Source organism: Mugil cephalus, chromosome 1 (genome assembly GCF_022458985.1).
Source record: "Mugil cephalus isolate CIBA_MC_2020 chromosome 1, CIBA_Mcephalus_1.1, whole genome shotgun sequence".
NCBI lineage: Eukaryota > Metazoa > Chordata > Actinopteri > Mugiliformes > Mugilidae > Mugil > Mugil cephalus.
The window spans coordinates 22,018,799-22,044,844 of NC_061770.1; the positions used below are offsets into that span (position 1 = coordinate 22,018,799).

Below are 26,046 nucleotides of genomic sequence, written 5' to 3' on the forward strand. Positions count from 1 at the left end.
AAGTTATAAAACATAAAAAAAACAATATATAAATATTAGCTAATTTTGACTGTTTAAAAATATATTTTATGACGTTACTTTGCGTTTGTCTTATTTAAGAGGCGCGATCATGAAAAAAATCACAATGCATCGTCTTCTTCGATGACTCTCCGCACCAGCTGGTGGCGTTAATGCGTATATACGCAAAGAAACACACAACGAAGAAGTGAGAGCTGGCGTTTGGAAAAATGGCGCAAACAGAAAAACATGATGCTCGCCGTGTTTATGCTGCATTGCAGGTAAATAAAAAAGAGTTTAAATAATGGGACAGTACTTCTAAACAAAGTTAAAGTATATACGTAGAGTATTGCTATGTGTAAATATGTATCTACTAGCAGCGAACGACTAATTTAACCTACTTTGTGCTTGTTTGTGATTTGTTGAAATAAGTTGTCCGCATCACTCCCTGGAGAGGTGATAAATTGATTTTCGGGACTAAATTGTCTTTACTTTCCAACGTTTTGTCAAGTCTCAAATATGAGCACATTTTGCATTGTAGGTCTTGAATTACATTTAGCCAAATCTTAAATGCTTACGTCCACTTACCACTTCAATTGCAGTTTGACCACCTCTGTTAGGTTTCTGCTGGATGTTCTATAGTTGAATATATATTTTTTTTATATTGTAAGTAATTTTGGGTCTCTGATTTTCCTCATTCTTCATACTTTGTGTAGGTCTTAAATTCAACCCATAATGGTCTTTAAAAAGTCTTAAATTTCACTTGTTCAAACCTGCAGAAACCATGTTTGTAATATGTTTTTCTGTGCCTTATAATTGAACGTCCTGTCTTTGTTTTGTGTCTGTTGAGGCTGCGTTTTGTCCCTTGGTGGACGGTCTGTATCTGCAGGAAGCAGACAGCATGCTGCAGCTGCTGTGTACGCCCTCTCAGCACCGCACTGACATACTGGCATGGATCTGCAGCAGGTAGAACAACATGCACAGCACACCACCCTCGTCCAAAATGTTCAAAGAGAATCTAATGCGTCTAGTTTGTCCTGACATGTCACTTTACAGCATCAACCCAAGCTTTGCCGAGTCCAAAGCCAAGTCTGTTGGAACTAAAGACCCAGATGTTTTGAATAAAGGTAAGTTTCCTATCTTTCAAGGATCAACTTGTCTGCATTTTGTCTATAAAAATACATTTATTTATTTTGAAATAGTTTATAGTTACAGTGTTTTCCATCACATCAAAATCACCTTCCGCTGCTCTCCTCTGTTTTTGTACTAACAGAAATGGCTAAGCTTGGGCAGGAGCTAATGCTGTGCACAGCGGATGACCTGGACCTGATCAGGGTGAGAGATTGCCAAAAGCTGTAGCAGACTTAGTTTAATTTGCAGCTATGGACCTGCAGCGTGAAAATAAAAAATAAAAATTTTCCTGCTTATGTGCGTGTATTTATTTATTTTTTTCAAGGGTGATGCAAGTCCCCACCGACAGCTACAGTTCCTGGACCAGCTTTTAACCCTTGTCCCAGGCTGCAAGAAGTCTGCTGGGCACAGACCCAACGGAGAAGTGCTCCTGAATGAGCTCTTCACTGCTGAAAATCTGCCTCATCTCACAGGAATGCTCAATCCCACACTTAACCCCTGGCCTGCACACATCAAGTACGTATGCTTTATGATTAGCCTGTTACATGCATTACCCTGTGGCATACTGCCAGAAAGAAATCGATTTTCAAAAGTTGATATTTCACCGTTTCCGGTTTCCTTTGTGTAATAACAAGAGCAGTCTCTCTTAAGCTTAATTTATATCTTATTCCGTATCTCACTATACCAGAAAATTCATCCTCGTTTTGCCTTCTTAACACCCACAATGGCGTATGTAACGTAAACTCTACATAGATTTTGACTTGGAATTATAAACCAAATGTTAATGCTTTTTGGTATCTCACAGGGCTTTCGGCAAAGGCACCACGTCATCCCATAGGCCAATTAGAGAAGAAGCTGCCGACGTTGCTAATGAACTACAGCGGACCCAGTTAGAACTGGAGAAGCTGCGGTCAGAGGTATGACATTCTATTGCTACGTTTATATTAACATAAAATGTGATTTTTATTATTTATTTATTTATTTATTTATTTATTTTAAGTATAAAGCACCGGCTGTCATCAATCTATTATAGGATATTACACCGATCAGCCATAACATTATGACAGGAGAAGTTTCATGTCTTTGCATCCCTAATTATTGATCACAGCCCCCACGTTATCACACTGGACCTGCCTGAGTATCATGAGGATAATGATTCCTTCTCTTTCTACCCTCCGTTCTCCACAGTGTGAATTCCTGAACAGTGAAATGCAGGCTTCTGCTGGCCTGTCTCCGAGCTCGCTGCGTGTGGCGGCGTGCGACCTCCAGCAGCTGATAGCCACCTACAGCCGCGTGTACGAGACAGACTTGAGCTCTTACTGCAACAGGGAACCCCCCAGCTTCAGCGAGGACGCCGAAGTCTTCCAGAGGGTGCACCAGCTACTGCTGGCCTGCAATACGGTACTCACACACACACACACATATGTCAGCTTTGTTAAGCTTTTAAAGTGATTTTTTTTTTTTTAAAGTTATCATTCAGACACTGCTGCATAAAGAAACATGGGCCACATGTAATATTTGGTATCTAACATGTGAGAGTTGACGGCACAGGGAGTTTCAAATGTATGTATGTATGTATGTAGAGAGAGAGAGAGCAGGAAATCAGCTCCTCTCATTAGTCAAATCTGACGCTTGTCTGAAGAAATAAGGCTCAACTCCTCATCAGCTCGGTGAAAACACTGTAAATATATATCATTATATTATCTATTATGTGCCCGTCTGACTGTCATTGAAATTATTCAGGCTGTGAAAGTAAATAGTTACGAAGTTGTTTATTCAATCTTGAGACAGACACATTAAATTGTGGTCAAATTAACTGGTGAGACTGGACACATGCAATAAAAATGCCGTAAATTCTGTTGTCACTTATTGTTGTCTGAAACAACAACACTTCATTAAGCGTCACAACGGGTAAGTGTCATTTCTGCTGGAATGTAAACCAGCGGTCGTCTAATAATTCTGTTTCTCTTGTTTATTGGCTGTTGCAAAACAACTTTTAGGTGCTTCACTGCCACCTTTTAGATTGAAAAGAGGAGGGGAATCTTTTTCTCTATGTTCAGTTTTGTTGAAAACGTTCACAGATGTTGAGTTTGAATCTATATAAGACACAAGATATAATAGCAATAATATAGATAGATGATGTAACTGGGGGGAAATGTTAATGAAACGATCTAGTGGCACTAGTCCATCCTTAAAGATGTAGTTTCAATAAAATGGGAAAATTATAACCTTCATAAAGGTACGATTTATTTATTTAAGACAACTGCATTAGTTTGAGTTTAGTAATGTACCTAATACATTAACGACTGTGTGTCTTAGCACAAGCCTGACCCGTAGGAATAAAGTCGTACCGACACTTTGTCCTGTTTCGTGTGTTTCAGGAGCTGGACATGCTGAAGGAGGTGTCGGAAACGTCTGCGTCCATACATGAAAAAGCAAAGCAGCTGCAAACGCAACCTCGCCACTGGAGTCGAGGGCAGAAGCACAGACTACGTACGTCATCACTTTCTTTACCACGCACACTCGTACAGTTTGTAGCTGCTGTTTTAATATTTGTTTCTTTCTTTTCCCCCACAGTGGATAAGTCGATTGAAATGACTGGAACGGGTTGAATCTTTTCTCCACCAGCTTTAATCCTCCATGCACCAGATGTGTTTTCCCTACAGTCGGACACACGTGGAAGGTTTAAACCCCTCCAGACGGCATGGAAAACATAAATTAAAAGTGTATATATTGTGTTTAGCTTGTTTCAGCATAGTGTGGGAATCTCTGCCACGTTTCGTCATCATTTACGGTGACGTTAAAATATCTTCCTTTGAGAGGACTGAGCAGTTGAGCTTCTGAGTTGACACTGTGTGTGTTGCTGTATAAGCAGAGGAATACACTGAACGTTTACTCTCAGAGCAACATATACTGTGTGACGGACCGTTCGTGTACTTCACTGTCAACTTCTTCTGTCAACAGCTTTGTTCATACATGTTTTTTTTTTTGTTTGTTTTTGCTCTGGATCACCTGAAACACGCCTCATAATGAAATCCAACACATCACTGAAGCCCAGTGCTCTGTAAATGTTTATGTAATTAAAATTCCTATATTGTTCATTTCAAAGACTCATTTTCATCTGTACAGACATCTGTAGAACTTCAAACTTTCAGAATCTAATGGTTTATGTTTAAAATCATGCAGTAATTAAAATCTGAACATTTGCCATCCTTTGCAGTACAAAGTTGGATATGTTGTACAGTGTTAATGTTGTATTACTAATTAAATGTAAAGGGTTCCAAACTTTGATAACACGTTTTTATATTGTTTATATTCCCCTTTGTTAATTGACATAAACAATAATAAAGCATTTATCTTGCGCATGGATCCACTGCTTCCTTGGTGTAATAACAAGCAACAAGTAGAGAACTATGCTTTTATATTTAATGATACACACAAGTATAGATGACATTTAACCCCACACGGTCACATTACACGTCTGCACTGTCAAAAAGAGTCCATTAAAGCGGCTGTCCCTCCTCAGAGACCGGTCCACTCCGTCTCCACAAGCTCCTCATCTCAGTCCAGGAGCTCGTTGCTGCATCACCTCCTCGGTCAGAATCCTTTGCTGATCAACCAGTCCTTCAGCTCCGCATCGAAGTAACCTTTGACCCTCAGGGTCATGGTGACCTCGTTGACTTGCGTGGGCGGCTCCTTCCCCGTCAACTCCTTCAGGAGCTCCTTCACGTCCTTCTCCAGCGCCCAGATGTCTCCCTCCACTTTACGCACCAGCGTCATCTTGCGGTTGCCGTGCGTGATGTCGGTGTACACCGGGATGTTGTGCATGCGGGACCGGCGGATCATGTACGGCAGAGACGGTGGGGAATCAGCGGGAGGGACCCAGCCGGACGGAGCGGGACCGGCGTGGCGAGGCGGAGTGGGGACCCGTGTCGGCGGGATGAGCCGCTCTACGAACTTGTATTCCTCCGTGGACTCTAGTATCACCGGCTTCTGTTGTTCTGTAGCGGCGTCAGAAACAGACCTGAGACCGACGGCAGCGAGAGGACCGCCGGACGTCCTGGTGGGCAGGTTAAAAACCCCCCGCAGCGCCCTGTGGAGCACCGAGGAATGGAGGGCGAAGTAGGTGGCCATGTTGTTTAGCGGAGTAAAGAGACCGACCCGGAAGTAGTGAAGAACTTCCGGGGCACGTACAAACTGACGTAAGATCCCGTATTTACTTTTTCTTTTCTTTTTTTTCCTACATTGCTTTCACTGTGTTCCTTTTTTGTATGTATCTAATATTATTGTTGCCATTTTTTGTCTATTTTGATCTGATTTCAGATGTATTTAAATTATCTGTACTGTCTAAATAAGAACCTGTTAACAAAAGTAACTGTTGATCTACACCAGTCAAAGGTTTTAGAACTCGCCAATATTTATTTCTTTTTTTATTACAGAAATGTTTGCAGTTTAATGTCTCATTTTACTCTGAAATGAAAGCAAAGACCAAATAAACAACTAAAAATTAAAATAAAAATGATGGAATCAATATATATATAGATTATACTCATCAAAGTAACCATAGCTGATTTAACACGTGAACACACATTCTTTCTTTCTAAAATGGAAATCAAATATTTTCCAGAGACTTCTTCCCAATTTTGTTTCAGAAGTTCCAGACGTTCCCAGAAATGTGTGTCAAATGTGTGTAGAGTTCATCACAAACCAGCTCCATGGGGTTAAAGTCTAGAGACTGGGCCATGGTCCGCTCCATGTTTACAAGCTGAAATGCTGCTTCTTTATTTTGACAGTATTTATTTATTAATTTTACTTTTATTTTAAGTTGCTGTGACAAGGGAGTTGCATCTTAATTTGTGTACAATCACAATAAAGGCATTCAGTTCAATTCTAGATTTCGGGCTCTGGGTTCTTTAAAGCCTCTTGAGGCGACTTGACTTGTTATCAACACTCTGTAAATGAATACAAAGAATGAAATTTAATTGCTCATCAGGGGGAGAATCCAAGTGAAGGAAGGTGTCATGGCGTCAACATGTGATAATGCTTCCTACTTCCTAGATTAACTCAGAGATATGGCATCTTGATTTAAAGCGACAGGCCATGATAGAATGGGTTGCTGTAGAAAAGGGGCCCTGTGGACTCTAGGGCTTTATTATATGTACGTATCCACGCTTACTGTGTTACTGGGACCAAACCAGTAATATAAAACTGTAATAACCCTAAATAACTTCATAAAAAACAACTGCTGATTTCTCCCTTCATTTCGTGCAAAGAACTACATGTAAATTATGGAAAGCTTTACATTTACATGTATTCTTTTACAAAACAGTTTTTTCCATTGCTGCCATCTGCTGCTAAATGACCGTAACTCTTACTTACACTCTAAAACAGTGCAGCCCCTTCATGGCATATTAGGAAACTGCAGTTACTTTTATTAAAAAAAAATGTCTCCTGTGTCGTAAAACAAACAGGGCATGTTTTCACAGTTCAGGAACAATGGAGGTGCATCATGCCAGTGACATAACTAGCGGAAGAAGTATGTTTTCACAAGTAACGTGAAAAGACATGGGCCCACGGTGGGAGGGATCAATTATTGTCTTGTAACTGAAGGAGCAACCAGACTTGTTAGTCCAGTCGCCACCCTGAATTTGCAGCGGTGAGCTCAGAGTTTACGTCTTCACAGCTGCAGCAGGACAGTGTCTTGAGAGTTGCTTGGGAGTTATCAAAGAGGGGAGACAGAGACAGAATGAACGGAGAGGACGTAGCCCTGAATAAAGTGGGGGACGTAGAAGTAAGTAACAGCTTTTACCTCTACTTTTCCTGTTGACGTCTACTCTTAAGGGACATTCTTAAAATTCTCAAATAAAAATGCTTTATTTTCTGCATTACAGTTAAACAGAAAAGTATCCCATCTCTCTTGATTTAATTACTTTACACACACATACAAGAATTGATTAATGTGCAGTTATATGAAACCAGAATAAAGAGCTGGTGTGCACTTTTAGAAGAAGATTTCACACACGTTTTTACTGTTTTACGGTCCACTGTATGTGTCGGGCACTAAATTAAAAACACTTTTCTTTATAATGAAGTAAGCAGGTAGAAAGGGGCCGTGCATGGTCCCTGTGGGCTGAACTGAGAGGGATGCTAATGAGCATGCTCCGTGGACCTAAAAGTTGTGTATTTGTGCAAAACATCTGGTCTGGAACATCCTTCAGTTATTGTGCCACTGAGTAGCTTTAATCTGAATAAATGAGGCACGGACTGTCACACTTATGCACTTAACAGGTTGTGGCTTATGCGCCATGAAAACAAAGATTATGAAGATGGTGGTGAATCACATGTTTTGGACTGACTCACATTTTGTAATTAGATCAGATTTGCGTGTCCAGACAGCACCAACTTCTGTGCACATGTTGCTGTAGTGTGACAGCGTAGGAATCCGTCACTGAGAACGCATTCCTGTGACAAGGCTTTAAATTGTCTTATTTTTGTAGTTCCCCTGCCATTTAGAAGAAAACTCCTCCAAGAGACCGCTCGTTTTGAAGTCTCTCCGTGGTCTGTTGTTCTCTGTGGTTTGCTTGCATTTCAAAAACCCATTTTTATCTGTCTGGATACCATGTTATCATACCACAAAAAACAGATTAGCTGGCAGTCTGAACATAACCAGAGGATTCACTCGTTACCAGCATATTTCCAGTTTTAAAGACATACAGGCATGTTTATTTCCTCCTTGTTTAATCTGAATAATTGAAAAAAGAGAGACACTGATAATATCTAGGATGTCACTGTCACTGTTCACCCCCACACGCCCGGTCAAATCATTGAGCTTCACTATTCCTTTCCTTCCGGCGTCAGGTCAACAAAAGCTGTGAATATTTAGTTTGTGCCGCCACAGATTTATCGTGCGAACGTGTGCAGGTCTTGACCTCCAGGTTAAGAAACACTGCTCCCAGTCTCTCTCTCTTTGCAGGAATGTCATTGTTGACATAAAGCCTCGTGTGGAACAGGATTTCATTCCTTCCGCTTGTCAGGCCCTACATTGAGATAAATGAAAAGCTGTGTGAGCCAGAGAGAGTTGCACCGAGGTGTGACGTCTTTACCCACCTGTGCTACAGGCCTGGGAGCAGCCCTGACAAAAATACCTTTACACAATAACTCTCCTTTAGTGGGTTTTGTTCTCAGGTTTCACTGCCAGACAGACAAAGCAAAGTTCTGGCTCAGCCTGCATTTCATTTACGTGTTTAGTTACCACGTCTGTAGAGGTGGGGAATGAGAGAACGGCCGGCAGCATGTTTCATCTTGTTGCCGCTCTCTCTCTCTGGTGAGTCATCTGTCGCTCTGCCACTCCCTTCTCTGCTCTTATTGCCACACCTCAGCACAAAGTTAAAACACGTCTCTGCATTTGGGAAAAAAACCATAGTGATGAATGTAAACAGACAGACTTGGATTTAGACTGACTTCAGTGGTGCACAGGGGGGAAATTGCCTCATCGCAGTAGCTCAGTCGCATGTAAAAAGACAAATAGGTGCAGTAATAATAAAATAAAGCAAAATTAAATTAAATGAATAATAAAACAAAAATAAAATCTGCATATTATATTTACAAATATTTAAAAAATAGAGACAGAAATAAATACAGGAAGGATGACTGATAAGGTGAGTTGTTGTAAAGCTGGATTGACGTGTTGTGCATGTTTGTCCATTCCATTGTTTTAACAGGAAAGTGCAAAATGCTTTCGTCTTTTATGGTCCTTGTCTGACTTTTCTAATCCGTCTCCTCTCCGCAGTTGCAGGCCTCCAATAGAAAAGAGCATCGCGCCATCAACCTCAATCACTATGCCACTAAGAAGAGCGCCGCGCAGAGCATGCTGGACGTGGCCCTGCTCATGGCCAATGCATCCCAGCTGAAGACCGTCCTCTACGTGGGGTCCCAGTACCGGTTCTACATACCCCTCATCGTCCTACTGTCCCTGTCCATCACGTTGCAGGTCATAGTGGGACTGCTGCTCGTCTTCATTGGCAAGTGCAAATGCATCAATGCATTATGAGACAGTTAAATATATAATAATAATATTGGGGTTAAAATCAGCTGAGATGATAAATGAATCTTTGATTTGTTAAAAATATAATTTGTAGTTTTTATGTATCTAAATAATGTATTTTTTTAAACATCCATTCATTGCATAGTTTGTGTTTTGAAGTTACATCCTACCCAAGAAATATGTTTTTTTTGTTTGAGAAATAATAAAAGGACTCCTTTTCAGTCATAATTCTGTTAATTTAAGCTCATTCCGTTAAAAAAAGAAAAATCCTAGTGTTAACCCAGTATCAGAAATCGTATCAAATCATAAGTGCATCACCCTAATCTCCGCTAATTTATTCCTCTTCTGTTATTATTCCTGCGCTTTAAAGATAAACTCACAGTGTGGCGAGTACATTGAAGGAATAAGTTAAAGCAGGTCAGATGTACAGGTTAGTCACACTTAAAATCAGGGTGAAGTGTTAACAGTTGGGTGTTGTCAGATCCACCTTGTTAGATACCATTCTACAGTGTAACCCTATGGGGTGGATGTACTATGTTGAAATAAATGTCTTATTTTCACCATAAACGGGCCTATAAATGTTACTGCCAACGTCTGTCAATACGTAAAAGGCCCTCACTTAAATATCCCAGCGTCTACTTACTTTAAATGCCTGTAAAATGCTTTGTAGTCCAATCACCTCATCAGTCATGAAGCTGCGTTTACCTTCTCCTCAGTCTCCGTGTTCATCCATCGCTGTTATTATAATTTATTTCTCCGTTGATCAGCGTCTCAGACAGCTAACCGTACGTCTTGTGACTCTGTGTAAGCAGTGAAGTATGACCTGAACGATGTGAGGAAGCACGCCAAGCTGAACAGGATGAACAACGTAGCCACGGTCTTCGTCTTCTTCACAGTCCTCATCAACATCTTCATTACTGCACTTGGATTCGAGGGACTCACCATGAGGTGGGTCCTGACAGAACACACGCTTAACTCGACATCGTCTCATGCTTTATGCTCTCTTGCTAATTTAAAACCTCTGTCTTTGTTCGTCTTTACAGGTCAGCAGCATCGCCTGTGATAGGATTACCAGATATTCAAATACCCTCCGTTCCTATTGACCTTAATTCAACTGGTCAAATTTAGACCGCTGTTTGGACTAAGATTCACCAACTGGACTAAAACTGGACTAAAACTGGACTAAACTGAATGGATTTAAGTGATCACGTAAGGGCTGCAAAGCATTCGTGAACCCAGGTGACCTAAAGACAGCCTCATAAAACCACAACCTCTGCACCAACCCTTACCTCAGCTAAAGCTCCACCAAGTGACCCCTCACATTTGCAGTGCTGAGACAGTCAGTTACCAGGCTCTATCTTGTAAATATGTTTTAAACCTCTTTTCAGCCCTTATGTTGAATTGGTAGAATTCAACGGACTTAAGAGTTCTGCACAAATTATTTATGTACCGATTAATATGAAAGTGTATCTTATTTTTCTGATATTAAAACCTTTTCAATTCTTCTGATGTTCTGTAGGGGAAAAAAAACTTTATTGACAGTGCATATATACACCAATCAGGCATAACATTATGACCACCTTCCTAATATCGTGTGGGTTTCTCTTGTGCGTCCAAAACAGATGTGACTAATCGGAGAATGGACATGGGTCTTCTGAGGGTGTCCTCACAACAGGATGTTGTTAGTGGGAGCCTCTGGGTCATGTGGGCTAAGGGGAGGAGCCTCTGTAGATCAGCCCACAGATACTTGATCAGTTTGGGATCTAGTGAATTTGGAGGAACCTCGTTCTGTTCTTATGTTTTTTTTTAGTTGTTCCTAAACTGTAGAGTATAAATACATATTTTATGCTCTAATATACCCGTATGATGTATGTGGAACCAGGTAAAGATAAAGTACACTGTGTGTATTTATGGTAATATACGACCTGATGCATTTTGGGTAAAGATGCAGCCCTGTGGCACAGAGGAACAAGACACGAACTGTAGAAAATAAACAAATGTCTTGTTTAATTTTTTAACACAATTTGAAGAATTTAAAAAAATACAGAATTTTACAATCATTTAATGGTGTATAGAATTATTAGCTTTGGTCAAACTGTTCAAACATTTCCAATGAAACACACACACAAACAAAAAGGCCAAAAATGTAAATGGAATGAAAAAAGTGACACGCTGACAACACATCAGATTACTAGGCCCTAAAAGGGTTCTCTCCATTGTTCATCACATAGTCGTATGCATAGTAGACGACCCCTGCTAATACGCCCAGCAGCAGCAACGCGCCAATCAGCTTGCAGCTCCCAGACTTCCCCGAAACCCGGCTGTTGGATGATCGAACCGCCCTGTAATTGGTTGTTTTGGAGGTGAAACTGCAGCACAGATGAGGAAAGAGGAGGTTTAAACCATGAACTCATCACTCGATTGAAATCACCACAGGTTCATGCTGAATGTCTGCGTGACTCACGTTGAACCCTCTTGGAATTCCACTTGCTCGTTTTCATAGTGCTCACTGGTGCCTCTTTGTTTCAGGCTGAGTGGAAGAATACAAGATCACACTTAAATTTCTCTCCAGCACAAAGCAATGACAGAAACCAACACCCTTGTCAAATACTTTTTACATTAATGTGTCCACTGTACTTTGTTGGGTAGTATCAGTATCAGCACTAATTAACTGGTTCTCTAACTAACCCTCTAACTGTCGTTTACGTCCTAATATGTGTGTGTGATCTTGTGCAGCTGTCTTTCTGAGGACCAGTTAAAGTTTCACACCATGTGAGGACATTTTGTAATTGTGTGTCTGGATCAAAGTCTGGAGGCCAAGATGCTGGTGCCCACAAAGTTAATCCTTCAACTGAGAGTTTAGATTTAGTTTTAACATTCATTTTTGAGTTTTAGAATTAATCTATAGTTGCACGTCACTTCTGCACTATAGAGGGAATACATTGACGTCACTGCCGCTGGGGCCACGCCCCCCTGAGCGGCAAAAAACATGGCGAAATCTATCAGTAAATACAGCAAGAACGTGAAAAATGTGGATTATCAAATCAAATTAAGGATAATTGGACTCAACAAAACTAGTATGGATCTGGAAATGTGGACTAGCCTTCAGTTAGTTATTTTAGGTAATTTCATCATGATGAATGTAGCTAAATAAAAGATGCTAACGCTAAGTAACTGTAGCGTCCAGTCGGACGTTAAAAGTATGACGAGGAGTGATCACAAATATTCAAACTTAAGGTTTGACTTCATCAAAAAACACAGCATAAATTAATATTACCTAACACTAAATGTGAACCACAACACCAGGTTTCGGTGCCTGGATTCCAGGTGTTTCTTTGTAATGCAGCGATACATTTACTTCTCTTTTCTTTAAAAATATATCTCTGACTGTTTTTCAAATCTGCTGGTTCACTCAATTGCACAACAGCTTTTCACCATTTTTTAAATTAATTTTACAATTTAGATGCTATTAAAAGCCTATGATTCAAATTAATGCTGTTAATCTCCATGTTCAACTGTCACTTTTTGTCACTTAGTGGCCGTAACCATGGAGACTTCACTTGCTGTGACGTCACGTACAAACCCTCTATTGGTACAAAACCATCAGTCTGGGCCCTTTGGCCGTGGCCTTAAGCTGTAACTTTACGTGCACCTCGCCTGAATTGTAACTTTGAGTTGCGGTGACTGCAACGGTTGTGATAGGTCTTAACTTAATTCCTCAAGTGAGACCGCTCTCTCTTGCTCAGCCTCCTACACAGCATCCACTCAGAAATCTTCTCTAATTCCATATCGTTAGCTTAATAGCATAATTGTCTGAGTCTCATATTCTCATATTTGAATGTTTTCAGAAAAGAAGAAAAAGCACAATATATTGTATATATTGATATTGCAACAGTAAGTCAAAAAATGGCTTAGGCAACTATGGTATTAGGCTAACGATATTTTCATTACTGAGGAGATGTCAATGAAAGTCACTGCTGATTCACATTTATTAACTTTAACTCCCAACATGAATCACTCAGTTCTAATCGTCATTGTGTCGTTGCCTCCTAGTGTTTCAGTGGTGTAATTACAGCACAGTGCCAACACAGGTATAGGCTCTGTGTAGACTGGTTGCATGAGTTTAAACAAAGCTTCATGAGGACAATAAGGGAGGGTGTGTATAGGTGGTTGTGTGTGTCTTTCCTTTCTCTTCTCGTGTGGATCCATCATTCCCACAGACACCTGGGTGAACTGTGTTAGATTATAAGTTTGGTTTGGTTGACTTTAGGGTTAGCGTAAGGGACTAGTGAGTGCATTATGTCAATGGATAGACATTGTGTCTGTCATTGCTTGTGTGTGTGTGTTCTCACTTGTCAGCAAGACTCCCCTGTTTAGCCTGTCAAAAAGGAAAGCAGGAGTGTTTGTAAGATTGTTCATGCTTTCCAGAGAAATATTTATTTGGCACCAACACAAGAACAAGAAGAAAATCAGGACTCACCGGACTGCGGTATGTGATGTAGGTGACTTCCTCTATTAAACGAGAACAATAAAAAATAAAAAAAACACACACTTTGGACCCCACTGATATAAACTACTCTACTCACCAGACACAAGATGGCAGCTTACAACAGTGTTATTTAACATGAGTTCCACATCCAAAAAAAATGGATAAAAAAGAGAAATACTATGAATTTACTACTAGTACTGGATCTGTCAGTGGGCAAATGAGGCAGAGACTTAGGGTTTACACAGTTTGCCGACTGAAATGTGCAACACACAGCACAAGATTAATTCAATTCAAACTGCTACCGTTGCTGATAAAGAGCAACACTTCATGCACTGCCAAGACTTTCTTAGTAGAGCTGCTACTCTGTGTACCTATGAATAAGACTCGACCGTCCTCGTTTGAATCATGCGCCACACTGAACCGAGCAAGCGTTATCCTGAGCCGCACCAACACAAACATCATTACATCCCCAGATTTGAACAAGCACTTCATGTCACAGAGACATGTCACGAGAATAACCAATAGAGTAATATTAAAAAAACTATTTGTCACAGCTGCAGCCCTGCAAAAAATATGTGAACGAATACAGTCAAATAAATGGGGAAAATCCAACTCAAGGTTTGAATTTGTTGTGACAGCTTTAAATGAAAAAAATAAGCAGAGACTTGCAACCACGTGAACAATCATTCAGACCTGAGAGCATCCTACCTTCCTCTCTGTAAAAGGTCTTATCAGGGGACGTCTTCACTGAAGTGCTCTTCATGGCCTTTTCAAGCTTCTTCTCGTACAGTTTCCGAGTGGAGTCTATGAGCACACAAACACGTCAGTCCAAAGGTTTAAAGACTTTTCACCTTGCAATTACCTTTTACCAAAGCTGGAAAGACACGTAGCAGGCCAGAATCCGGCAACTAAAAATACTGAAAATATCCAAATTTGTGTGTGGTTCGCTTTACGATATTTTTAGCGACAACCACACAGCATTATTAATCTCAATTTCGTAATTAAATCAATAGGCTACGATACCTTTCACTTTACACTTCTCATTATTGTCTTGGTAGAAAATAAGCAGATTGAATCAGGTTACCCCTCAGGATTTTAAAATTTTCAGCGTGATACTGCCACCCCCGTGCAGGAGACAGGAGAAGTAAATAACAACGACCATCTTGTGACAATTCAGTTTGGACCTGGCATTCATGTGGACTTAGACATGTACTGTTTTAGAGGCACAAGGGAGACCTACACAATATTAGGAAGGTGGTCATAATGTTATGCCCGATCACTGTAGGTCTTAGCTCACAGTAAGAACTAATTTGACAGCACACAGCTGAGTAATACACTACCTCCAATAAAATAAATAAATAAATAAAAATAAATCACTGCACACACACATAACACGTGTGGTTGGTGTTACATGTCACCCATCGTTGTAACCGGCTCTGGTGACAGGGTACGATGCAGCCACAACAGCAGCAACAACCAGAGTACAGATAGAGATCTCGGTGAACCAGCTCCCCAAGTTTTCTTTCTACTGTGCCAAGTTTCAGACACCTGTAGAGCCACAGCCAAGGATGCACTGATTTAATCTGCCTCCACCAGCTCAGTGCATAGACATGGATCAGAGGAAATGCCTTAACCCTTCCTGGGTCATGTAGGTTACATTCATAAAAAAAATAAAAATAATTTTCATACCAACAATGGGTCCATGTTTGATGCCATACTCAGCGAGCATGCTGGTGATCTCCGCATCACTTTTGTCGCTCAGAGACATCTGCAGATCATGGAGAAGAAGTAAAAGGAAGGGAATTGCTAAATGAAACTGACCCACAGCAGGAAAACGGAAAATGCAACATACTGCACTGAGGTGTGAAATGTAAAAGTCAGAACAAATAATCATTCTCAAGCAAATACAATTGTACAAAAATGTTAATATTAGTAGCGACTTTACGTAGCAGAATAAACGGAAATCTGACTTCACACACTTTTTTTTTTCTTTTGCGCGAGAAATAACCGGACGATATTTTTAAAGGACGAAAATGATCGACTATTTTTTTTACAGAAATAGGAACTGAAAAGTTTTCACTTACCCTGGAAAGAAAATGTGAAAGTAGTGTGTGCGCTGAAGAGTCGGGAGGAGAGTTGAGTCGGGGATTGTAGTAGGACAGGGAACAGCAGCGGAGGAGGCGTGACCTGTGGAGACATTCGTCTTACGTAACTTGGCACACCCACGGACACCACTGCCATGTCCACGGTGTGTCCACATGGTCCTACATTCCCTAGACTTTCTTTTTTTTTCTCCCCACCCCCCCAATATAACTAATTTCAGGATTATTCTCTGATAAATATTGTTATTTTTTCTTATCTACACATGAGTCAGCCATAATATTATGACCACTGACGGAAGCGAATAGTGGATGTGATGCACCGATCAGGCATATCATTATGACCACCTTCCTAATATTGTGTAGGTCTCCAAAACAGTTGCGACACGGGCCTTCTGAGGGTGACACAACTACATAAAAAATTTGATGGTGGTCCTGATAGAAAGGTGTCAGTATATCACAGTGTGCAGTACTGATTCATGGTGCTGACTTGGTCTCCAAATCCTCCAGATCCAGTTCAGAATCTGTGTTGGGCAAACATGTTTAATCCACTGAGGCTCTAGCTCTGAACGTAGCAGGACTTGAAGCCCTTACATACACAATATTAGGGCCATAACATTGTGCTTGACTAGTGTATGTGTATAAATAGGTACTTTATTTTCCTGAAATGGATTAATTAATTACTGGGTGATTTGAGAACCATCATCATATCATTTTTATAGATAATATTTTAGATACAATTTTAGATAATTTTTAGAAATATATTAACCTCCTGTGTCCTCATACGGAGACGTTAAGTTTTAGGTTTTATTGCAGCTTGTTCTGCTTCATTTAAACCCATTGTCCTCATTAGTGGACGCTTTAGTCTGGCATCTAGTGGTAGCAAAGGTTAAAACTTATTTATTTATGCTTATTAACATTTGTAGTTTGATATGACCCACAAATTTAACAAATTAGCAATTTTTGCTAATTAGCAAGTACTCGTTTGAGGACGTTGTGACTTGCAATTCTGTCATTGCACAGCCATGTTCAGGTATTAAAATAAACAGTTACACACGTTGGTGACTTTTTTATAATATCTTTATAAATAATGAAATGATCCCAGTGTCCACATTTTTCAAAAACTACTTCCTGTTCAAAGATGATGCTTAGTTTTTATACGTCTTAGGTCCTACTAATCCCAAACACCTTGAAGGAATTAAAAATGCATACCCAGTAAAAGCTTGGGTGTCAGGAGGTTATTAAAACATATTCTCTTATATACATACAGTATGTAATGTTTATAAAAATAAATGAACTATCACAATTTATATGGACACTTGAGTCAAACAGTGTTTGTTAATGTTGATTTGATATACAATAATCCAAATTGTTCTTAAGATTCAGTCCCTTTTTTTTCAAATAACATGTTTTTAATTCATAGTTCCTAGTGTTTTTATTATGTATTCTGGGTTTTTATTGTACTTTGCACTTTTAATAAAGATGCTTTCTAAATAAAATGTACTATTATCATTTTAGAACTGAAATCTAAATAAGTTTGTCTTGTGTTCTACTAACTTACAACCAGCAAAACATCAAGAAAATAAGAGTAATGTATTTTATTTCTGAAGAAATTAAAAAAAAAAAAAACATCTCTGCATGTACATGTTTGTGAAAATCAGTTTTTTGGTCAGTTTTTTCCCCTCTCCTCCTTTAAAAAAAAAAAAAAAAAAAATGCCCCACCCAGCAGTAATAACTTGAAATCTCAAATGAGTTACAAGATTCATTTCATACTACATATATATATATATAAAAAGATTTTCCTGTGAACAACTCTGCTGTACCGCGCTGCTCTTGTTGTAGATGAACAAATGGCTTCGTATTCACGACCGCCTCCTTGTGAAGTTACCGTAGAAGTCGTTTCATGAGACTTTCTCTCCTGCAGCAGCCTCTGGAGGTGGAGAGTGGTTCAGGCCTTTTAAGGAGTTGGAGTTTCCTAGGAAGGGCGTTGGCCGCAGACTCCAGTAATCTATACATTTCCCCATTCCAAACTTCACTTAATCCGACTTAATCTGCTCTTACGCATTACTCACAATTTCTATTAAAGCACTTCATATTATGACATAATTGGGTTTTAGTTGTGTATATGTTTAGCCGGTTTAGTATTATTATGTTTTTCTTCACATAAAGACACAGAACAAACGGTCATTAGACTGACAGAAAAAATACTTTATTGTGTATCAAAATACTGTCTTACAATCACTATTAAAGCCTTTTGATTTAGGACAAAATTCACTTTTTTTGTTCTGAAATGCAGATTAGGCACAGAGCGAGCTGGAGGGACGAAGGGAAAGGGGGAAGGAAGAGGGAAGGGGGAGGGGGGGTACGGACTGAAAGGAGAGAGGCGGTGAGAGACAAAGCTTCTGTCCTCTTTTGTTTTTGGTCATCAAGTTTTAAAGACATGATGAACAACTACATCTTCCTCCTCCTCCTCCTTCTCATCATCATCATCATCAAGACCATCATTTTCAACCCTTCCATGCAGCACAACATGAGAAACTTCCCTTTTTTAAGCCTTTTATCAGAAAACAAGAACGCCCACGCATGTCGTGCTGATGTTCTTCTGAACTAAGAGCCTTTCTGTATCTAAAAAGAGCACATGTTGGTGTCACACGTTGGAAGAAAAACAACAACAACAAAACACGGAAAGCAGCGTTTCCTGGCAGCGGTGTCGACGGAGAGCACATGCAAAACAAACTGTGCCTTAAGCTACTGTGAAATGCATCCTCTCTCTTCTTTTTTTTTTTTCTTTCACATATGTCGCTCCTATTAATTCTAAATACTACCCTACTACTAGGAACAGCAGTGTCGAAAACTGGTTCACAATACCAGCAGGTAAAAAAAAATTAATAATTAAAAAAAAAAAAAAAAAAAAAGGGTTAGTAAAAGAGCATCATGAACACCACACGCTGCTGGAGAGTCAAGCATTTAATGGGAGTCCACACTACAACAACGACTAGCCCTGTATTAGACAAGCTGATTTTATATGGACAATTAAAGGCCTTACATCAAGGTATGTCAACATCATTATTATTTTTTTTTCTTTAACACAGAAACCAAAACATCAGGAAGGCTCTTTACTCCTGACACGATTTGGTCCAAGTCCTGTGTTTTGTTCATACAGAAGCTCATAGAAAACTGAATCCATTATTTACTGTATCTATGCAAGAGTAGCTCCTCCAGTGTAAACAGTAACCTTCCATCCAAAGCATGGGGCCTAAATGTACTGCTCCTTACGCTATGCTAAGCTAGTCACGCTACACTAGTTCACTAGATGAACCCACTAATGTTCACATATGGCTGAAAAATGTAAAATGGCCTAAGGCACATTTGACTGCTAGCTTGCAGTAATAAAAAGGTGCATATTTCTCCTCCCTAAGTTGACTGAAGTATGTGATCAGCAGAAGAACGAAAACGAGTAATAAAGTGGAAGACCATACATAGGAAGAGGAATTTTCAGTGCATTCCTCTTAAGACACAGGATTACAGTGATGATGGTGGGTTTAAAAATATTCACTAAAACTGAATTCTGGCTAAGGCTAAACACTGACAGGGTTTTTTATTCCAGCTGAAATGAGCTATAGAATAACAATAATAATAAGAATTTGCAACATGGGGAGGAACTTGGAGCTGTAAACAATGATAGGTTAGAATCGAGACAGGATTTCAGTTGTGTGTGTGTGTTTTTTTTTCTTTTTTAAACAGTGGTATACGTTTCTAATTGCAGAGCTGTAGTTTTTAGACAGTGATGTGGTAGGGGCTGCCGGGGATGTGGTCGTCCCCCCACTTGACCACCAGGATGTACTCTCCCTTCTCTTTGAGCTGGTAGCTGACGTTGTAGATGCGGCTTCCCATATGCTTCACTAGAATCTCTTCACAGGGGACCTTGGGACCGTCCACACCGACTAGGAGCATGTTACGACCTGTGGAATAAGACACAGCTGGTGAGCATGTGCATCTGCATGAGCGAAACCACCGATATAGTTTTTGCCAGCACGTGAAATTACACGTTGCAGGAGAAAGATTACACCACTAAGCGCTAAATACACATCTGAGGTCGGAGCTGTATACACACCTGCTTTGCTGCAGTCGACGCTGAAGTTGTTCTTCTGACCGATGTAGCCCTTGTTCAGGCCCACCCCCTTAGCCACCACCTTGCTGGCGTCAGACAGGGCGGGTGCACCCTGCTGAGAACAGCTGATGGCACGGGTCACAGGGTCGACCGTGACGGAGGAGGTTTCATGCATGCTGTGGCTGGACACGAGCTTGGAACCTGGAGGACGGGGTGAGAAAGCAGCGCGGGTTAATATAAATGGGCCTTCTGAGGGAGTCCTGTGGTGTCTGGAAACAGGTTAGTGGGGGGGGGGGGGGGGGTCCTATGGGATGAAGGGAGGGGCCTCTGTGGATCATCAGATAATCGATCACTTTGGGATCTAGTGAATTTGGAGGCCAGGTCAACACCTTGTGCTATTTTTTTTTGTTTTTTGAGTTGTTTTGGGGGGAGCCTGGTCTGGTCTAGGTGGGTGCTACATGTCTAGGTAACATCCACATGAATGAATGAATGCCAGGTCCAAAAGTTTCACAGCAGAACACTGAGTTGTCACAAGGTAGTTTAAATGTTATTTACTTCTTCTGTCAGTGGTCATAATGTTACGTCTAATCGGTTCATAATGCATGGGGGTGGCAGCATCACGCTGAAAGGATTCTTACTGAGTGTAAATGTTAAAATCCTGGAGGATAACCTGTTTCAGTCTGCTTATTTTCCACCAAGATGATAACAAGAAGCATGCAGGGAAAGATAACACAGCCTATTGATTTAATTAAGTCATGGACTGTCATTGCTATGGGGTGGAGGGGGGGCGTAGTACATGTCTAAGTAACATCTACACGAATACCAGGTCCAAAAGTTTCCCACCAGGACATTGTATTGTCTTCTATTGTGGTCCTAATGATGTGGCAGATTGGTGTATATTTCTGCCATTGAATAAAAAAAACAAAGATTATTTCTCACCAGTGATCTTGGCCTTGAAGGGACTTCCACCGATGTGGTAGGGGCCGCCGTATTTGATGGAGATTAGATAGTTGCCAGGGGCCATTGGGGTGTATGTGACCCTGTAGCCCTCGGGGCACTCCACACAGTCCATCTTCACCTTGGAGGGCCCGTCGATAGTCACAGCTAAAGCCCCGGGACCCGCGTTGCTCGTGTTCACCACGAATTCACATGGACTTCCTGGAAGCGAATGACACAATGGGCGATAAGACAGCGATAAGACACCGTAAATGTTCACTCTGGTGTGTAGGGTTAGGGTCAGGTGTTACCTGTGGAGCCTCCCTCCAGTCCTGGTCCATATGCAGACACCATCCCAGGATCTCCGGCCTGGCCCGTCTCCCCAACTCGGATCTTAAACGGACTACCAGGGATGTGACTTCCGTTGAACTTCACATCAATCAGATAGAGGCCGTTCTCTCTGGGGATGAACCGGACTGCATACTTATCTAGAGGGGAAAAGAGGGAAAGATAATTGAGACGACAGTGCTCGACTGTTGCATCGGTGCTCCGATGGGTTTCTCTTCGGGTACCTTGATCGATCTCGGTGACACAGCACTCCTCCAGAGCTCCAGACGGGCTGTGGACCTTTGCATCAATCACACCCTTCGCCCCGTTGAGGCTGACGGCGAATGACGCTGGCTGGTTCACCTTCAGACCTGACTCCTGCTCAACAACACACACTCACACTATTAAACATCACATTTAATGCTAGCCAAATAACTGTCCAGCTAACCAGCGGTTAGCCCGCTATTCAACTGCATCACATCCAAACAACGTGAGCAACTATTCGGCTTACCTGGAGGTCGCTAACAGGGCTAAAGAGGAGGGCTGTACAGTGAGAAGCCAGAGAGAGCAGATATTTGTGTGCACTTAACAGAAACGTGAGAGAAAGAAAAGGTGGTACTTTTCATGTTTTTTGTGTCAGTGAGCCAATGCAGAAGTTTGTGATCATGTTTGTGAGTTCATCAATGTATCTCTAAAGGTGAAGATGCACGTCGATCTATAACAGTTAGCCAATTCCAAGTAGAAAAGTCTAAAAGTTTAAAAGGCATTTCATCCATTTCTTTGTGCTTTTGTGAGAAAATAGCTCCACGCTACAGTGTGTGCTTGTGTGAGTGTGAACAGCAACAGAGTGGGGGATGAGGAGGGGGGGGACAACCCATATGAGACCTCTTTAACCCTTTAGCGCCCTCCTGTAGTACTGTGAGAGGTGGGAGGCTGTTGGGAGCCTTTAGAATGAGACACGAGAAACACACACTGTCCTCTAGTATCCCAGAAGCCCTTGCACTGTCCAACAACGCAGCAGCAGAACAAAAAACAAGCTATGCCACTCAACTTTAAAACCTATTTAATATGACTGTTGCAAGTTCTAATAAGCTGGTAATATTTCACCATCTAACCTATGCAGTCTCTTTTAATATGATAAAGTTACAAGCTGTTGCTGCTGCTGCTGCTGCTACGTTGGGAGGCAGTGAACAATGGCCTGGCGTGTGCGCACACGGACGTGTGTGTGTCTCAGAGCCTCACCTGAAGACTGGCAACAGTGAGGCGACGGGCGTCGTCCGACGGCGAGGCCACGGGCACGATGAAGGGGCTGTCGGGGATGTGCTCGTCGTTGAAACGGATCGACACCTCGTAGTCCCCTACAAGAACAAGAACCAACATCAAGTCAAAAAAAAAACAAAAAAAACAAAAAACGCTAACCTCCATAGCACTCATATGTAGATTAGATTTCTTAAAAGAATAAAAAAAAAAAGACAACAAATACATTAGAGGGAAACAAAACAAAAAACAGCATTAAAGAAGAGAAATGTCCAGAATGTGTAAAGGTTTAATCTGCAGCACATGCTCCGGTATCTTTCCCTGTCCCTCCTCTCACCAGGCTCCTGCACGATATAGGACACTCCGCTGGAGCCATCTTTGCGGTCCTCGAAGGTGATTTCAGCCTTGCTCGGCCCCTCCACGGCAATACTGAGACCTCCGGCTCCAGCCTCCCTTGTCCAGATGCTGAACTCGGCTACGAATAGATAAAGAGAGTCCCAAAGACACAGAATCAGATGCGCTGTGTAAGAACAACAACATATCGAAGAACACGCAGGCGCGGCATCACACCAACCTGGCACTCCAGCCTCAGCTCTCTCCAGACCTGGACCTCCAGCGCGAACCTTATGAGCGCCACCTTCTCCCAGGGGGCCGACGGTGAACTGGAACGGGCTGCCGGGCACGTGTATGCCGTTGTATTTGACGCACACCGTGTGGACCCCCGTCTCGGTGGGGACAAATCGGATGCAGTAGGTGTTGTTCTCTCCCTCCATGATGTCAGCCTTGTGGACCTGACCGGACGGGCTGGTCACCTGAGCCGTCATGTCTGCTATGCTGATCTCTGGAGAGAGACACACACACACACACACACACAAATAGTACATGAAGTATCCCTGTATTTAAGAAGATACAGTTGATTTACACAAACAGATGATGGACGATACACTTTGGCTGCTGCATCCCACATGCAACTCTGCAAGAAAGCAGTTTTTCAAAAGGTAAAACAACAAAGTTCTCAGCACAACTAAACGTATGCATGCATTCTGCTTAATGTTAGGTGAGGTAATATTAGCCTGCTTGAGACACTGTGGTGTTACAATTTGCGGTTTGATTTCCACAGTGACCACATATTTTCTGCAAACGGTCTTTTTTTCCTGTGTCGGTTACCTGGGATCTTCAGGCTGAGGTCACACTGGCTGCCAACGTTGGCGACGGACGCTGCTCTTCTCTTCCTGGTGATGCTCTCCTTCATCCTGCCCTCGCCTGTTACCTTCACCGTGAACGCACTCCCTGCACGAGAACACACACACAACGATTAGCTCAGTGAATTCATTCAAACTCCCACATCTCTGCTCTGTAACCACACACTGATTTAAGTACCTGGCACATGCTGGTCTGCGAACTTGATGTTGATAATGTAATTTCCTGGTTCAGTGGGGCAATAGGTCACCTTGCAGGTGCCGTCCTCCTGGTCCTCAGTGTTGATGTCAACTTTACTAGGTCCTTCAATAGACAGACTCAGGCCACCATAGCCTGTTTGAAGGCACATGAGTGGAAATACATATTAAATCTGACTTTTCTTAAAAAAATTTCTTTTATGTGCAGTGAACACTTTTTTCGGGCTTTTACCTGCATCACGAGTGTCGATGATGAACTCAGCAGGCTCGAAAGTCCTGGCCTCGCTCAGGCCCTGACCGCTCACACGCACGCGGCTGGCGTCGCCGATTTCTGATTGGTTGATCATGACGGCGATGGGGCTGCTGGGGATGTGACGGCCGTTCTTCTTGATGTTCACCAGGTGCTCTCCGATCTCCTTCGGGACAAACGAGATGCCTGCGACAGAAGAGGAGTAATTTTAAAGACAGTGCATGTGATGTAAAGTGAAATGAACACATAAATGTGCATTTTGACCACTTTGTTACATGTTAATGAAGCAAAGCAGCAAAAAATATCCAAAACTGATCAGCGGGTGATAAGACTGCGTTTCTGCCCGCCGTATCATCGCCTTAAAACGGGTCACTCACCAACGTGTCCGTTACGCAGCATCTTCAGCAGGCATGGCTCTTCGCGGCCCGAGGGAGTGGTGAGGGAAGCGGTCAGCTGGCTGAGGTCCAGCTCTCCGATGTCCAGGGGGATATCGGCAGCCGAGCCCACCTTCAGATGGGACATTCTCATGGAGTCATCACCTGCGGATAACGATACCAGTTAAAGGTCACACCGTGAAGTCATAGACGCACCCCGGAGGAGAGAAGATAGGACATGTCCGAGAACTTTGGAATAATTACCAGTTATCCTAGCAGAGAAGGGACTGCCTGGGATGTGCTTGTCATTATATTTGACCAGGATGCTGTAGTCTCCTGGCAAGACTGGCAGATAGGACACGGTGCAGGTTCCATCCTGGTTGTCCACACAGCTGATGTCCGCCTTGGATGGACCCTCAATGGCCAGAGACAGACCACCTAGAAGGGCATGAGTGACAGTCATTTAGCCCTACCCTCCTGGATAATGGATAATGGATAATGGCTCCACAAATGCACAAGCTGCTTCATATGACTGCAGACATACCCTCTCCGGCATCTTTGGTGTTAACGGTGAAGACAGCAGGCTTGTTGACGGTCCCATGGATGAGGCCAGGGCCATAGGCACTGACATTACCACTGTTCATGTAGTCCACGTAGAACTGTAGAGGACTTCCTGCAAACGAGGACAAAGGGATGATGAGAGGGAAGTAATCTGAGGCGCCCTTCGATGTTATTTACTTTATTTTTGCATTTGCAAACGCTTCAGAGCTAAGGCGTACCGGGGATGTGGAGTCCATCGTATTTGATATCCATCTCATGCAGACCGGCCTCTGTGGGAGCATACTTGACAGTAACGGTGCCATCCTTGTTGTCGGTGATGTCAGGCTTGGCCACCTTGCCCGATGGCATTCGGACCTCACCTTCAAGAAGAGGAAAGGATCAAACCCTGATGCACGTGTACCACAGAAATCACAACAAAGGCTGGGGCTGAAATGCCTGTAGTTACCCGTGATCTCTCCTTTCTGGATCGTGAAGGGGATGACCAGGTCGAACGGTCTCAGCCCTGCCACGTCCAGACCATTCATTCCCATTGGTCGGTCTGTCGCCTGGGAGACAGAGGACAGAGAGTCAGGGGGGTATACTGTGCGAGGTGTTACGGCGATGGCAGGTGTAATAGGTGCGATATGCGGGAGCAAGACAAAGGGGTAAGAGTGTCCAAACACCCAACAGAGAATATGGGATGAGACAATAATGAGATGGAATGACAAATGGAGGCGACAATGATAACCACGGTCAGGATGATGGCACCAACACAAACTGCGAGAGAGAATTAGATGAAGACAAAAACAATGGCAGGTCAATGGAGGATTCATGGAAGAAATGATGGACGGCCATTTTGAGAAAATGTGGAGCGGCAGGCATGCCCACATTAATGTTTCACAAAATGGCTGCTTTTGGTTTTTAAAGCAAGTTGAGCACTGAACAGACAGGCTGCACAATGATTCAGAATTTTTATTCATTGCAAGAGCAAGATTTCTAATGATGCCGAGTAATAACTGTGCTTTTGGAAGTTTTTTTTCTTTTTCTTTTATTTATATTATGCAGTTCTGTTGCAGTGTCCAGGTGTGAGGAAA

General features: G+C 42.1%; 5 protein-coding genes across 8 annotated transcripts in view; 2 read left to right on the forward strand and 3 right to left on the reverse strand.

The window, feature by feature from the left end:
* Nucleotides 1-98: 98 nt before the first annotated feature.
* Nucleotides 99-4,229, forward strand: haus7 (HAUS augmin-like complex, subunit 7). The gene is made up of 9 exons (XM_047596539.1): nucleotides 99-278; nucleotides 848-963; nucleotides 1,054-1,124; nucleotides 1,271-1,332; nucleotides 1,454-1,644; nucleotides 1,934-2,045; nucleotides 2,317-2,529; nucleotides 3,510-3,621; nucleotides 3,706-4,229. The coding sequence occupies exons 1-9, from the start codon at nucleotides 228-230 to the stop codon at nucleotides 3,738-3,740; spliced, it is 963 nt and encodes a 320-aa protein (XP_047452495.1). The 5' UTR covers nucleotides 99-227; the 3' UTR covers nucleotides 3,741-4,229.
* Nucleotides 4,230-4,532: 303 nt separating this feature from the next.
* Nucleotides 4,533-5,302, reverse strand: mrpl49 (mitochondrial ribosomal protein L49). The gene has a single exon (XM_047596551.1). The coding sequence runs from the start codon at nucleotides 5,260-5,262 to the stop codon at nucleotides 4,726-4,728; it is 537 nt and encodes a 178-aa protein (XP_047452507.1). The 5' UTR covers nucleotides 5,263-5,302; the 3' UTR covers nucleotides 4,533-4,725.
* Nucleotides 5,303-6,750: 1,448 nt separating this feature from the next.
* si:dkey-93l1.9 (uncharacterized protein LOC562339 homolog) lies at nucleotides 6,751-10,681 on the forward strand. Of its 2 annotated transcripts, none has more exons than XM_047599962.1 (4): nucleotides 6,751-6,919; nucleotides 8,918-9,149; nucleotides 9,982-10,120; nucleotides 10,216-10,681. In XM_047599962.1, the coding sequence occupies exons 1-4, from the start codon at nucleotides 6,875-6,877 to the stop codon at nucleotides 10,298-10,300; spliced, it is 501 nt and encodes a 166-aa protein (XP_047455918.1). In that variant the 5' UTR covers nucleotides 6,751-6,874; the 3' UTR covers nucleotides 10,301-10,681. The 2 variants fall into 2 exon arrangements, with proteins under 2 accessions (XP_047455918.1, XP_047455927.1); XM_047599971.1 differs by having other exon boundaries at nucleotides 9,985-10,120.
* Nucleotides 10,682-11,153: 472 nt separating this feature from the next.
* On the reverse strand, nucleotides 11,154-15,860 carry emd (emerin (Emery-Dreifuss muscular dystrophy)). The gene is made up of 7 exons (XM_047573553.1): nucleotides 15,746-15,860; nucleotides 15,351-15,429; nucleotides 14,370-14,465; nucleotides 13,653-13,684; nucleotides 13,525-13,550; nucleotides 11,637-11,702; nucleotides 11,154-11,541 (listed from the first exon to the last, which is right to left on the reverse strand). Exons 2-7 carry the CDS (start codon nucleotides 15,427-15,429, stop codon nucleotides 11,364-11,366), a joined length of 477 nt encoding a protein of 158 aa, XP_047429509.1. The 5' UTR covers nucleotides 15,746-15,860; the 3' UTR covers nucleotides 11,154-11,363.
* Nucleotides 15,861-17,947: 2,087 nt separating this feature from the next.
* flna (filamin A, alpha (actin binding protein 280)) overlaps nucleotides 17,948-26,046 on the reverse strand; it is a 42,104-nt gene continuing 34,005 nt past the window's right edge. For all 3 annotated transcript variants that reach the window (XM_047570570.1, XM_047570551.1, XM_047570559.1), the window contains 16 exons: nucleotides 25,419-25,518; nucleotides 25,192-25,332; nucleotides 24,957-25,085; nucleotides 24,677-24,850; nucleotides 24,416-24,577; nucleotides 24,021-24,224; nucleotides 23,772-23,924; nucleotides 23,559-23,681; nucleotides 22,966-23,232; nucleotides 22,729-22,866; nucleotides 22,377-22,492; nucleotides 21,380-21,512; nucleotides 21,119-21,295; nucleotides 20,811-21,029; nucleotides 19,875-20,072; nucleotides 17,948-19,722 (listed from right to left, as the gene is read on the reverse strand). In XM_047570570.1, coding sequence (XP_047426526.1) covers nucleotides 19,538-19,722; nucleotides 19,875-20,072; nucleotides 20,811-21,029; nucleotides 21,119-21,295; nucleotides 21,380-21,512; nucleotides 22,377-22,492; nucleotides 22,729-22,866; nucleotides 22,966-23,232; nucleotides 23,559-23,681; nucleotides 23,772-23,924; nucleotides 24,021-24,224; nucleotides 24,416-24,577; nucleotides 24,677-24,850; nucleotides 24,957-25,085; nucleotides 25,192-25,332; nucleotides 25,419-25,518 — 2,619 coding nt within the window. In that variant the 3' untranslated portion in view covers nucleotides 17,948-19,537. The remainder of the gene's footprint in view (nucleotides 19,723-19,874; nucleotides 20,073-20,810; nucleotides 21,030-21,118; nucleotides 21,296-21,379; nucleotides 21,513-22,376; nucleotides 22,493-22,728; nucleotides 22,867-22,965; nucleotides 23,233-23,558; nucleotides 23,682-23,771; nucleotides 23,925-24,020; nucleotides 24,225-24,415; nucleotides 24,578-24,676; nucleotides 24,851-24,956; nucleotides 25,086-25,191; nucleotides 25,333-25,418; nucleotides 25,519-26,046) is intronic.